General features: G+C 48.0%; 1 protein-coding gene across 1 annotated transcript; it reads left to right on the top strand.

Moving 5' to 3' along the window:
- Positions 1–993: 993 nt before the first annotated feature.
- On the top strand, positions 994–14,222 carry LOC121342705. The gene is made up of 4 exons (XM_041417301.1): positions 994–1,027; positions 1,077–1,476; positions 13,190–13,340; positions 13,938–14,222. The coding sequence occupies exons 1-4, from the start codon at positions 994–996 to the stop codon at positions 14,109–14,111; spliced, it is 759 nt and encodes a 252-aa protein (XP_041273235.1). The 3' UTR covers positions 14,112–14,222.
- Positions 14,223–14,446: the final 224 nt, after the last annotated feature.

Below are 14,446 nucleotides of genomic sequence, written 5' to 3'. Positions count from 1 at the left end.
GAAACCGGCAGAGCGGGAGAGGAGCTGGTACAAGGCACCAATCTGCAGAAGGCTGAGGAAGCGAGAGGCCTTTAACTGCAGGGCAGGATCACCCCAGCCCGTATCTAATGAACCACACGGTATTTACTGCCCGTGTTTGTGTATCACAGGCATTTATCAGCACACTCGCTCTACCCTCCTGTTTTTTCCACTTTTTTTTTTTTTTTTTTTTTTTTTTTTTAATTTTTGTGGCTTACATGTGTTAGGCATTTATACTGTTGTGTCATTAAATAATTCAAATATTAAAGCACAGACCCCAAAACCCTCTTGGGCTTGGAGACATTCTTCAGCCTAGTGTAAGAGGAAGGAGTTTTACCTCTACTGAAGTTGTCTGGAAGTGAGGTGAACAGTAGCACATCCACACGTAGGAAAAAGGATAACTCAGTGCATCCAGAGCCAGGAAAGGTTGGACTCGATGATCTCAGATGTCTCTTCCAACCTAACTGATTTTGTGGAAGCAACACAGGTGTGCGAATTGGCTCGGATTCCTCCGTTTTTTCACTCAGGCAATGTCAGCCCTTCGCCAGCCTCGGAGGCGGCCGGGCTCCCCCGCAGCCTCGGCAGGCAGAGGGCAGCAAAGGAGCCTTTTCACGTTTTTCTTTTTCTTTTTTTTTTTTTTTTTTTTTTTTTTTTTTTTTTTTTTGTTCTCAGCCCGTTGCAGTCGGAGCTTTCCAGCCCGATTGTGCTAAAACGCTTCTGTACCAGCGTTTTGCATTTACCAGCCCGGCCTCCCCTCCCCCGCGCCGCCTCAGCCCGCTCCCAGGCCCCCGGATCCAGGGATCGCCCCCATCCCAAGGACCTCGGGGGCAAAGGGGCTCTTTTCGGGGAGGGTCTCTTCCCCCTGTCCCCCGGCCATGCCGGGCTCTTTTCCCCCATCCCACTCCGTTGCGTTCCCCTGCTTCCCAATCCTCAGTTTTGGGGGTAGAGGGGCGCTCCCAGCTTCTGAGGAAAAAAATGGGGGTCTTCCGTCTGCTCTTCCAGACCGCAGGTTGTGAGGGGAAAGGGGGAGTCTGCCTTTTCACTCTCCAGATTGTGAGGGGAAAAGAGGTTCAGCCCCCATCGCCCCGCACGGCGGTTACGAGGGAGTTTATCCCTTACTTCTCCCTGCTCCATCTGCACAGGAAGAGGGGGTGAGTGTCGGTCTGAGGGGTGTCAGCGGGCTCGAGGGGCGTCCGGGCACGGGGAAAGGGCTGTGCCCTGCCCCCCTCCCATTCCCGGCCTGGGACTCTTTCGCTCCCGCCCCCCCTCGCTCCTAAGCGGGAGTTTCCAGGAAGCGCTGAGGAGAGCCGCAGTACCGCACAGCCTCTCGCTCAAGCGCGCTCCTTCCGCCGAGGCCGTGGCAGGAACGCCAAGTAGTCCCAACCGCCTCTTCTCCGCCACTCAGCAAAAGGCTCCGTCCCAGAGTCCCTGTAGCCGGGACCCCGTTACAGGAACAGGGTGGGAAAAGCGTTTCCCTTCCCGCATCCTGGCCGCAACTTCGGGCGGGATAATCGGGATGAAGCGGTGGGGGTGGGGGAGGTGAAAAAGCCCCAGCGCCGGCTGCGGCGGAGGGATCCGGAGGCGCGGAGGAGTGAGGAGGCGCGGGGAGCGGGGGGTGAGCGGGAAAACGCGGCGCGGAGCCGGGAACAGCGCCCCCCTCCCCTTGCGGCGGGGGCGGGGTGCCGTGAGGGGTTCGCTGAGGGGGGACGGGACCCCCGCGCCAAAGTTTGGGGAAACTTTCCCCTGTTTTGGGGCCGGGATCGCGCCTCAGCCCCGCGCACCCGCTGCGGGCAGGGAGCGCCCTCCGAGCGGCTGCGGGGCCGCCTGTGCCCCCCTTCCCTCTGGCAGCGCACCTGGGCTCTCCCTCCCTCGCTGCCTCCCTGCCCGCGGCTGCGGAGCCGCGCTCCCTGCGCCCCACAGATAAGGCCGGGGCTCGCCCCACCCCGCGGGGCACCCCGGGCTCGCCGTGCCGGATAAGCGGAGCCGCCACGTTGAGGGAAGTTTGCCCCGCGTTTCCCCCCCACACACCTCGCCCGCGGGTGTTGTGACTTCGCACAGGACCCCACAAACCCCAGCACACGCTGCCGGTAGCCCTGCGGGGAGCTGCGATCCCCCCCGGCCCTGCCCTTATCCCGGTGACACTCGTGTCCTCCTATTAACCCTGCGGAGAGAGGACAAAAGCTAAACTATGATCCTGCGCTGCTTCCCACCCCCCCCCACATCCCGCTGCCGGCTCCATGAGCTTCACATCCTCCTGCTAAGGCTGAAAGGAACAAGAACAAGAGCTGCTGATGGTTGTAAGGCCTCGCTCGGTTCTCCCCACCCCCTCCGCCAGCACCATCCCCCACTGCAGCTCCCATGGACTCGTATCCCTCCCATTAACGCTGGAAGGGGAGGACAGGAGCTCTGATGGGTTTTTCTCAGGTTTTACTCTGTTTTCTCCCCCCACACGCCGACCAGCACCAGCTCCACAGCCCTGCAGAAGTGCGGAGCTGCCTCTGCTGCCACATCCATGAATGCCCCTTCCCTCTGAGCTCCAAGGAAAAAGGAAAAAAAAACACCCTGATTCCCCTCGTTTTGCTTATTCATTATAAGCGCTTGGCAATGTGCTGTTAAAAACGTGCGATCTCTTGTTTCAGAAGCATCTGTGCTTTAAGAATAAGGTTTTGTCTTCTTGAATGTGGCTCTTCATAATAATCTCTTGAAGTGCTCCATTTTTGTCCTTAAAGTTCTATTTTATTACCTCTTCTGGATCAGCGAAGGTCGGTTTAACCCTTTATAGATGACAATCGGCAGCCACTTTAGGAAAACGTTGCCCTTCTCTTTATTAATTCATGGTTACAATAATATTTTATGGAGGATTTTTCCCCAGCTCAGTCCTGCTGCATGCTGAAGGAAGTGTGTGCTTCAGCACTGATTAAAGTCATGTATGAGTTAATGAGAAGCTTGCAGAGTATGTGAAGCAAGAGAAAATCTTTAACCAGCTCTGCTGTTCCTTCTACATACCATAAACTTGCACGCTGTAACCAGAAGGTGGATTGAATATGTGTGAAATGCTGCAGTAGGAGACTCTTAAATCGCATCACAGGTGGATGCTCGCTCAATTAATATGTTATCATTTCACAATACCTTGAAGTTAGGTGGGTTTGTTGATTTTTTTTTTTTAAGTATTTTGAGACTTCCCATTTCCACATACATAGAAATGGATGAAAGCTGCTGTATGCTCGCAAAGTGTTGTTTTGTGGATGGATTTTTAAATTTTGAACAGTCTGTGGTCTCCTGTTCTCATTGCTTCCCGGGTTAATGGATTGATAGCACGGGAGTGACTCTGAGGTGCTGGAGGAACCAGCAGTGGTGTCAACATTCCAGTTGTGGGACTTCTAATTTAAGAAACATATTGTCATAAGGAATCAGATCAAGGCTGAATCCTGCTTGCATTTAGGTCCAAATACAAAATAGGCTTTGGAAGGAGTCCCCAGGGAGCACTGAGAGTAATTAAGTAAAAATAAAACCTTTCACTTCAGTCCCCTTCCCCTTTTAACATAGACAAGTCAGCGCAATGCTGGTTTCATTCCACCATTTTCATTATGTGTCCTGATATTTCTTAATTTTGTATTGCAGCTGAAATACTCGGGTGACTTATCATTTCAGTGATTTGGGGGTATTTCTAGACCATACTTTTAAAGAAGTCATCTCGCTGTGTCCCACAAGGAGCCATTGAGCAGTCGTTCTCATAAACAGCACTGAACTTCTTACAGCCTTTCCTTTCCAAACACCTTTTTTTCCCCCCTGTAATTTTCATCCTTAACTGTTGAATTCCCTTTTCTTTACATTAAGTAAATATTTATTAGTACCACTTGGATTTTTTTCATCTTTTTAGAAGAACAGAGCCTTGTCACTGAGACAATCCTTTGGTATTGAGGAGGTGACATTAAAAAGGAGTGAAGGAGAGTTGTCTTGTGCTGGGAAATGCCATTTTTGGAAAACAATACTATAGGAAATGGAAATGAAAAATACATTTTATGCTGGTGGGAACTTGTAATGAGGCTAAGAGAGGATTTAGTGTCTCAGAAAAGCAATGATTACAAGGGGAAAAGCGGGACTTTATTATCCATTTGTAAAAGTTCTCGGGCTGAATATCCTTTTGGGGACCTGAAATTTGGCTCAAGTCTGTTTATGAACATCTGTTGAATGGAATTTTTAAAAGGCACAGATTATAATCTTAGTTTCTGCTGGCTATTTAAGATGATAAAATAAAGCAAAATCAATGTATCTGCAAGTACATTTTGGGGTTTGTTTTGTTAATGACGAGCCGCACGAATGCTCAGTAGTCTCTGCTGCTGATTATTGGGCTCTACATGTGTTCCCATACATTTTTCTATTTAACATATCAAATACTGCCTCTACCCCTTGCTGTAGCTGTCTGATTCCCTTTGAACGCTCCTAGAAAGCATTCAGGTTTTTGTAGGGTTTTTTTCTGTTGGAGTTTGGTGTGTGTGGCATTTCTCCACCGGGAGCAGGGTGCAGTGTTGGAGGGGGATGCTGAGAGCTGTTGGGCATTCCCAGAACTGCAGCCGTTTGCTTCGGTTCACATCCTGCCCACCTGGCCTCTGCCTGGGCTGTAAATGCAACCACTCTGTGTCCCCTGGCTCAGGATAGCACCACTTCAGCTTCTATTTCTGCAGCCTTTGTGACCTCCTCTTATTCAGGGAGGACTTCACTGTAATTTTCCCTCCTATTATTTTGCCTCTTTTCACAGCCTGATGTTTTTTTGCTGTTGTTTTCTATTCCAAGCGAGGATGCTGTGAGTGCTTCAGCTCAAAATTTAGGTCATCTCCAATAGAGGAAGGGAGACCTAAAAAGTAAAAATAAGATTTCAATGTGCCTTTAAAAGTGACAACTCTTTGGGGAAAAAATGTACGAGCTCACCTGTATTTTGTGGCAGGACAGAAATGGAAGGAGCCTTTCCTGATTCCAGAATGGAAGCTGAGTCTCTCTTTGTGAGTGTGGTTTCTTTTCCATGTGCTTTCCTGGTTTTTCATTTTCACACCTGATTTGAGCTTTAATCACTCAAATTATTCATAGACTTGCCCTGGAAAAAGAAGAGAGTGACCTCTTCCCATCTGGAGTAGATGGATTCACCACCAACAATTGCAAATGGATGTTGGGGTTTGCACTTAAAATTTTTAATTCTGTGGTGTCATTGCCTCTCAGGAATGCTGTGTGTGGTCTTTTCCAAACTGGCACATTGGAGTTGTACCACAGACATTTATTTCTTGCAGTTTGTCTCTTAGCATTGGGCTCCTGTCTACAAAGAGCTGATGATCCCCTGAGCTGCTGAGTTGCCAAAGCACCTTGCCCAGGACCGGGCCTGTGAGTTATTTTTTTTTTGTCTGTAATTATATCCAATGTCTTCCATGACAAGGAACCTCAAGACAATTTATGAAATCAACCGCCACGAAAGCACTGCCCGTTGGAGGTTATGTGATTACAATTCAGCTGTTCCTCAGCCTGAGGGTGCCTGAGGGGACACAGAGCCAACTGCTCCTCAGTTCCTGTGGGTGGCTGGAATCAGCCACTGGGATTGATAGATATCTGTTGCTCTTTCTTTCCTCTTACTTTAGTGGCTTAATTTAAATAATTAAGGAACTTGTGAATATGTTTTGTTTGGTTTCTGCTCTTTCTAGCAGCACTCTGCAGTTTTATATGTATTAAAAGTGCTAAGCTTCCTCTGGCCTAGATGTACAATAAATACCTTAGTCAATGCAGTTAAGTCCAGTTTCCTCCATTCACTCAGAAGAGATTTGTTCCTTATCTGAATTGTTCCTCCATTCAGAAGGAGAGAAGCCTTGTGCAGCCAGAGCTCACCTCATAAATCACCCAGACAAATGGGGCTTGGGGCAGAAGAAGATACAAAATGGGAATAGTTGTGAGTTAGGCTCCACGAGGTTTGTGGAGTTCTGCTGTGGGAATGTGCTTACCAACTGTTTGAAATACAAACGTTCAGAATGGTCACCATTTTCCAGCTATTCCTTCAGCTGAATTTGCAGTTTTCAGCTGGGCCCTGCTCCTCAAGAGTGCCTCCCTTCACCCTTAAACATCCTCTAATATTTGGTGGCTTCTCTTTAACAGTATTGGTCTGTTCGTACATTTTTTGATCAGAAGGTTAGAAAGGGCTGCTTGGTCTTCACCCTGGCTCTGCTCTGATCCACAGATATGGCACAATCCACTTGCTAATTTCTTTGGCTCTGCTGTGGCAGAGGTGGCTCCCAGCCAGCAGTCAGTGCAGCCACAGCAGCTCAGAGACCTGGAGTGCAGCTCCTGGGCCAGACAATGGTGACACACAGCTTACATCTCCTCCCAAGCCCAGAGTCAGCCTGTTTCTGCTGCCCACAACTCTTCTAATCACTTTCTTTGCTTGGTCTCTCACCTAAATTAAACAATTCATCTCATTTGTCTTCAAAATAAGGTTATTTTCTACTATTAGCTCCTTTATAATGTCTTCATTGCTTACAGTTCTGAAGAGTTGGTATCTTTCCTATTCCAAGAGTGTTTGATAAATACATTTATTGGCACCTGGCCTTGTTTCCTCCCTTCCTCCCATACTCACTCTAAGGACCCTTCACAGCAATCTCACCTCGGTTACAAGGGGTCCCTGTGCCAGATTGGAGCTTCCTGTTGGTGTTGTGTCATTTCTGAGCAAGGCAAGGCTGATACCTCTGAGCTCAGTGGTTGCTGCATCTCCTCAGCCCTCCCAGGGGTCTCGCAGGCGCTTTCAGTTCTGCCTCACGTCTTTGATTTGGTGAGGTTCCCTGCTATTTACGTTTCTTCACATATATCCTCTTCCTACCATCTGCTACCTTATGTTTTCCTCATCTCTGAAACGTACTGACCATATTTCATTCAATGTTGTTTTACATGATATTCTTAAAATTTAATTAAAAGGTTCTGAAAGAAGAAAGCAAATTAGAATTCACCCATTTTGTGCAGACACTAAGTGAATGGGAAGCAACTCAATAAAGACCTTCAAATGCCTTGAATGAATTTGTAACCAAAATTCTGTGCAGTGTTTATCCAAAGAGTCTATTATTGAATTCATGAGGACAGTTTCATTACTGACAAAAGCTAAGGTTGTTATTGAAGAACAGCACCTTCTCTAGAAACTCTCTTTCTTTGGAATTCAGCAGTTCTCCTGAGCAGTATTTACTTTGGAGTGAGTGTGTGGCTGTGCCTTGTTAGATAAAAGCTGCAGCACTAAAACTGTTTTACTGAACTTAGCTCCTGACCTGCCTTCTGAGGCCACAGCTACAAAGGGATGATACATCAATCTAGCTTGTTTGATCTAATTACAGCTGTTTAACCATCCTGAGCACAAGTGCACTCACCCCACTTTGTTATGCTGATTTCAGGTATTTTCACTGTTAATCGGGTGCACAGTGCTTGGTTCTTTCTTGTATTAATTTACCTCTCAAGATATTCTGGGCAGTTATCCCACAGAGAGGTGTTCTGCTACTCAGCTGTATGTTATTTTTCACAACGTGTTGACAGGGAATTCTCAGGAATTTGGGGATTCTGTGGGTCAACCTGACAAGTGACTACTCCTTTTCTCCTGACATCCATTGGATTTTTTCCTTTGCACTTCTTTTCTGAAAGGCTACAAGGTTCATGATGAAGAAAGTGGTAAATCCATTTAAACATCCCTTAACGTGCAGAAGTCCATTACCACCTGTGGAAGAGCAGATTTCTGATTATTTCTGACTGAAGTCTCTGGGGTTTATGTCAAGAATATTGTCACGGGATCTTCTTTTAATGCGTATCTATGATTTTTTTGTGCTTGCAAGGTATCCTCTGGTGAGAACACAGAAAAACAAAAAGGTAAAGAACAGAAGGAGGAAACCACCCCAGCTGAAGATACTTTTTGGCTCCGTTCTTGTGTGTGTTACTGTTTATAGGAAGGGGAAGAGGTGGCAGATCCAAGGAAGCTCAGAAGAGTGGGATGGAAAGCATCTCCAGTGGGCAGGCAGATCCCAGAAGGGCAGCCCTGGTTTTTGCTATTTTGCTAAAGCAGGTACATTTTGTGTGGACAGGGGAAGAGATGTGAGATGAAAGAAATGGGTGGTACATGCTCCTGGTGGTTCCTTATGATGGAAACAGAAAGACTTCAGGAAAACCAGGCCCGTGGTTTGAGCCTTTCTGGTCTTCTGGGAGGTGCATTCCTCTGGGATTTTGGGCTGTTCCCTTGGAAATGTCCCTCCTTGAAGAGTTCCCTGCAGAGCAGAGGAGCCCTCCCTGCGAGGTGGCAGTGACAGCGTGTGCACGCGAGGATCAGCGCTGAGTGCTCCGAGCTCTGTCTGGCACAGGGAATGTGCTGAGCTGGTGTGAGCTGCAGGCCCTCATTCACGCAGCCTCCGTCCCGCGCTTCTTCACGCTCCCGTGAGCCGGGTGAATTTGCCAGGGAGCTGAGCAGCGTGTTCAGTTTTCCTGTCTGTGCTTCTTACACTTTTGCCCACCCTAATCCAGTTCTTCGCGCCACGATGCAAACTCTAATTATAAATCAAATCATACAACCTGCCTTCTCAAACTCTTGTCTCATTCAGAGTTTTCTTTTATCCTTGTTATTTGATGTTTGCTTCCATATTTTATTTATTGCATATAATTCAAGTGCTGCGGTAAATACAGAATTACTAATTGTAATGGATTTTTGTTACACTTATCACTACAGTGTCTGAATACTTTTTAACCGCTATTAATGAATCTTCACAATATTGCAGAGATTTTCCTCTCATTTCACTGATTAAAAGTGGGGAAAATAATGACAAAACTGTCAAAGTTCTCCACTGGGTCTATGTTCCCCAGAGGAAAGAAGGATTCTTTAAAATCTAGTTTTTCTGATAATAAGACATCCTATTCTAGCAATCATTTTAATTGTACTCAGGACTTTAGATATGTATTTGCTGCTAACATAACCCTGGAGTTCAAATACTGTCTTCAAGCCATAGTCTGTGTGTACAAACTCACCCTATCACCCCTCCCTTGTTGGAGTTTGCTGAAAGGAAGCTTCACTTCTCTCCTGACAGATTCCTTGCTCTTGTAACCAGCTCAGGGAGCTTTCTCTGTGATTATTCCAGTTATCATGTGTCATTCTTGAATAGAAACTGTACCCAAAATTCTGTAAGAGAGCTGTTGCCATAACATCTGGATGTGCCTTCCCTGGTCGTTAGATCCCATTTGTCATCTTCGTTTCTGTGACTAAATAACACTCCTGAGTCTCCATCCTTCCCTGGCTCTGGTGAATTCCCAGGTTACAAGAGTTTTGGCTGTCAGTCCCCCTGTGAAGAGCCTTGTGATTTGCATTAATCTTATTCCACCAGCCCATTGCTCAGGGTTCCTGTGCTGGTCCAGAACCTCATGCAGGTCTTCATTTAGGACACTGCAGTCTCCTGCACTGGAGCCCTTGGGTGCTGTCAGTCACCACCTGCATTAACACTCTTTTTCAGTCCCTGGTGCTCGTGTCACTTACAGCCCATCAACAGCACCAGTTCTGAGAGCAGAACTTCAGGAGCTTTCCAAGCACTCTCTCTCTAGCCTAAAACTTCCCATTTCAGCATAATCCAGCTCTGCATTTTTAGTCGTTTTTTACCCACAAAGCTTCTCTTGCACTGACCTTCATCTTTTCCAGTTTGACTGGTATTTTTACATGATGCACCAGAGCAAACCCTTTGTTGATCTGGGGATGGGTGAGATCTACTCTGTCTTCCTTTACCCAGAAAAATTTGCTGCCCCATCAAAGAAAGGCATGAGCTTTGGCATTATTGCAACCTTTGTTGTATTTTATCTATTTCCTTTCCTCTACATCTTTTCCCCCTCCTGAGGACGAATAATTTAAGTTTTGCATCTCACTGAGGTCAGGTTAATTAGCCTCTCCTTGTCTGGACATTACTTTCACCATCTTTGGCTTGATTTTGGGGTGGGTTTTTTCCTTTCTCCCCATAATAGGATGTCAAATTTAGATTATTTTTGTACCTGTAGAAGTGGTGGAAATTAATTCACTCATTTGCATCACAACTCAGCTGTAGTGCTTCAAGTTTGGGTTGGGTTTTGTTTATTGGGTGTTTTGGTTAGGTTTTTTTTTTTATTTTTATAGAAAGTTGCTGCGCTGTGGCTATTAAACAGATTAAAAAATATAATTTTGGAGTACTTGCAAAGTTCTTTAAAGCATAATGATAATGAGCAGATTCTTGAGCAGTGGTAGCTGAATGCAGGGCTCCGTTGTCCTGTGGGATGCTGATAGTGCCAGGGGCTCGTTGCAGCCCGTGGCTCATCACTGCCCTGCAGAAGTTCTGCTGCTGCCTCAGCACTATTTACTGCTCTCAGCCCTGCGTTTAAACAGAAATGAAGAGTGCTGGGCACCCTGCACACACGGACGAGGCAGCCCTGCACAAAATACCCCCTAAAATAGAGGAGGCAGGTGAGGCAATAGGAAGGCAGTGATTGCAGAGGGTCGGGCTGGGCAGGGAGGGCTGCAGTGCCTGCAGTGCCTGCAGGAAAACCCGAGGTCAGTAACTCTATTTCCTGAAGCTGGGAAAAGTCATTTTTCGAGTACTTTGTTTCATAATACCGTTAATTGCACCTTTTCTGACAGCTGTAATGACTCTGACTCCTTCTGATCACGTTTCACTCAGGATCTAATTCTAAAGATTGGGATGCAAGCAACAACCATTACATGTTTGGATTTGGAGTAGGTTTCTTGGTTTGTTTTGCCAGATATACTCAATACTTTCATAAATATTTGAAAATTATGTCTTTTTTACGATTCTTCAGTATGTCTGGAGCTCAGTTTTACAGAGGAAGCTCAGGCCAATGCCTTTGTTTTAGTGAAAAATGTGTGTGCTATCCCAGCCTCTCCCAGCAGTGCTGTTGCTGAGGTGTGATCACGGGCCTCTCTCAAGGCAGAGATAACTGATAGATAAAAATGACCCCATTTCACAGCCCCACAGCTGAACTCTGAAAGTTCCAGCAAAGCTGGTCAGAATGTGTTTGTGAGTAAATGTCACCGAGGTCCCTCCTTGTTCAGAAGGTGACTTCAGGCCGTGTGAGCTCCAGGGGTGGAGGCCTGGAGCACAAAATCCATCCCCACACAGGGACCCCGAGTGTGTGGGAAGTCCCAGCACTCCCGGGGGGGCTGATTACAGAATTCACATTGGAATCACTCCTTTATGCGAGGCTGCAGAAAGGTAGATAAGGACAATTACTGTTTGACCCTTTCTTGGCCAATGTTTGCAAGCTGCTCAACGCCGTGTTCACGTGGAATGTTGCGATTGTTTTGGGTTATTCATTTTTTCAGCAGTTATTTGTGCCTGCCTTTGTACAGCTGGAATGAAGGGACGTTACTAAGTGTTCTCCCCATAGCATGAATATTTAATAGTTTGTGTGTTCCTTCTGTGTGTCGTGTGTGTGCCGATATAATACCAACAAAATCTCTTAAAGTCAGTTTCTGCAAGAGATTTTCAAAGCACATCATGTAACTGAGTCACGGTGCTGAGTAAACCACTACTGTAGAATTTCACCTAAGGTCTGCATTTGCCAAATGGTGATATTTTGCAAATAAGCACAGATTCTGCTAACTTCCCCTTGAGATTTTATTCCAGTCTGATCCAATTTCCCAGTATGGACGAACTGGTGTCTCTTAGAAATAAACCAGAAATGTTTAGCCTATTGAAAAGAGGATTTTCTTTGTTTCTCAGATGTGCAGATCCTCATGTCCTGGAGCTCAGAGCTGCTCTGAGTGTGCTGGGCGGATCCTGCAAAGTGCTGAGTGCATGGCTAACTTTAAGGGAGTAGATCCTTAAAATCACCGCGGCTGCTGATGTTTAAAATTACGCAGAGACTTAAGTACTCTGATGGCCCCCGGCCAGTGGCTTCCACATCTCCTAGGACTGAGCCCTGAGGAGACACAGTGATCAGCTGCAGCTCAATTTCCTTCTCCCCTTTTAAATGTAAGGTTTAAAGCCCAAATTCTGACAGCTGTTTAATTAAAGATACTCATTTTAACCGTGAGGAATGTGATATGCAGCGGCGCTGCGCCTGCTTTCTTTCTTTCTGCCTCTCCTGGCATCCCAGCTCACTCCTCTCAGCGTTAGTGCAGGGCTTGCAGTTTTCACTGCTGCTCCGTTCCTGCTTTATCCTCTTCCATCTTTTCCATCTGCTTTATTCTGTTTGGAAAATGGCAATGTAGAATGTGTTTGGTGTAACCTTAATCCTGACCAGCATCTGGGCTCCGTTTGAAAAAAAAAAAAAGCATCTACTGCAAGGAAGGTTTCTGTATATGTTTCCCCACTTTACTAAAACAAAGTTGGGGGGCAGGGAGGGGCAGAACCCAAAATAACCGTTGCAAAATTATATTTATTTTAATTGACTTGTTAATTAATATGCGGGTTTTAATGCGTTTTCCTGCCTACACGGACAAACCGTGGGGTTTGTGCTCTCACCTCTGTGCGGGTGGGGGTCGAGTCAGAGGTAAACCGGATTTGGACCATTTTGGGAAAGGAGAGAAAGGGGGGAGGGGGGTGGTTATTCAAATCTGCTTTTAACAGCCTCGCCGCTAATTACTCCCGATATGTAAAAGTTAACGCCACCATAAAACACGGGATGCACTGAAATTGCTGCCCGATGCTTCCTGACGTTTCCCTGGTAAACTTTCCCAGGCCCGCGGAGGTCCCGGCGCGGGGCGGCTCCGTCGGACACGGCGGGCACGGGCAGGACCGGCAGCGGGCAGGACGGGCACGGCCGGTGCCCCGCGGTGCCCCCCGCCCGGGCAGGGCCGGGCAGAGCCCCCCGGCAGCTCGGAGGGGCCGGGGGCACCGGGACCGGGCACGGCTCGGGCACCGCGTCCCCCGCGGGGCTCGGGGCGCTCCCACACGGAGCCAGCTCCCATGCGGGGGTGGCACCGCTCCCACCCGGCCAGGACGGCGCTTCCCGGGGGGCCAGCCCCGACCCCCGAGCCCCCTTTTCCATTCCTGCCGCTGTTGGATTTTCCCGAGCCGCATCTGCTCCGCGCTCCCAGCCCGGGGCTCTTGAACTTCAGTCCGCGGCAGCCACAGAGGTCGCTTCTGAGCTCCAAGCGAAGCCTTTTTTTTTTCATTAATTATTTATTTCTTTTCCCCCAACTCAGGCTCTCCCTCCCTCATGGCCGGAGTGGAAAAGCACGTTTAAATCCCGAGCTCGGCTTTCCCACGTGGTGTCTCGCTGAGCTGCTGTCACCGCCACGCCGCGCTCTCACGGGGCACCGGAGCTTCTCCCCTGCCCTGCCGGGAAGGCACAAGGTGATGAACATTTTGAATCAAACCGTATTTTCGGGACACCTCACTGAACCCCAAACTTGTGCTGAAAAATCCGCTCGCCTCGTAATCAGGCTCTTGCTTTTTAATTCCACCTGGACCGAGTGTACAAATAATGAGGGGATTAGTTCTGCTCCCCCTTCCTGAGTGCCTGCTAAAGGGATGGATGTTTGTCGGCGATTTGGGGGTTAATTCAGACAAGTTTATTTCACATTCTGGGTCTGCATACACGCAAAGAGCACGCGTGGTTTGGGGTGAAGGATTAGTGTGCAGGGGAACAAAACCAATCGTGGATGTGAATATGGGATGTACTGGATGTGTGTCTAAGCATTAAATCGAGGGGGGGCTGGGTTTTAGGTGACTTTTCACCCCATTCCGAGATCATGGTCACAATGCACCGTGTTTCAACACCCACTGGGCAGAAAGGGACACAGAGGACAGGCAGGGCAGTACCCCAAATTGCATCTGGGCTTCAGACCGCGCTGCAATCTCTAAGGGAGGGTAAGCCCAACCTTTAATTATTCAGTTTAAACAGGCCTAGAGCACGCCACATTTTTAAGGCCTTTTCCCCTGTGTCTCTAGGAGGCAGCCTTCATCGAGCGAGGAGAGCGAATCTTGGCAAAAAGAGCACCGAAGGATGTGAACCCCTTGGAAAATTCCACTTCCTGCCCAGCACTGCGTGTCCTTGGGTCTCTCACTCATTCCCATGCACTTAACGAGGGATTTCTGCCTCAGGCTACCACACCAACTTTCTAAATAAATGCCGCGCACACCCGAGCGCGGTGCTCTGCAGTTAATCTCAGCCCAGCACCAGCTCTCTCTCCTCTCTTCCTACTTCCCTCCATTTTATTTCTCCGCTGGTTTTTCTCTCCAGCAGGCTCCAACTCTCTCTCCTGCTGAACTTGCCGGGAACAAAAGGCTCCGTTCCCGATCCAGCCCGCAGTTGCCGTGAGAAACTTCCTCGCCAGCGCTGTCTGTCGCTCCGCTCTCCCTCCCTCGCTCCCTCCCTGCCTCGGGAAAATGGCAGTGCGAGAGCTTGATGAAAAGGGGGAAAAAAACCCCTTCTTTCTCAGCGCCTGCCTCTCCGGCAG

The sequence above is a fragment of the Onychostruthus taczanowskii genome, unplaced genomic scaffold (genome assembly GCF_017590055.1).
Source record: "Onychostruthus taczanowskii isolate IOZ18803 unplaced genomic scaffold, ASM1759005v1 scaffold56, whole genome shotgun sequence".
NCBI lineage: Eukaryota > Metazoa > Chordata > Aves > Passeriformes > Passeridae > Onychostruthus > Onychostruthus taczanowskii.
The sequence above is the reverse complement of the archived record's forward strand: the minus strand, read 5'-3'. Positions and strand labels throughout refer to the sequence as shown.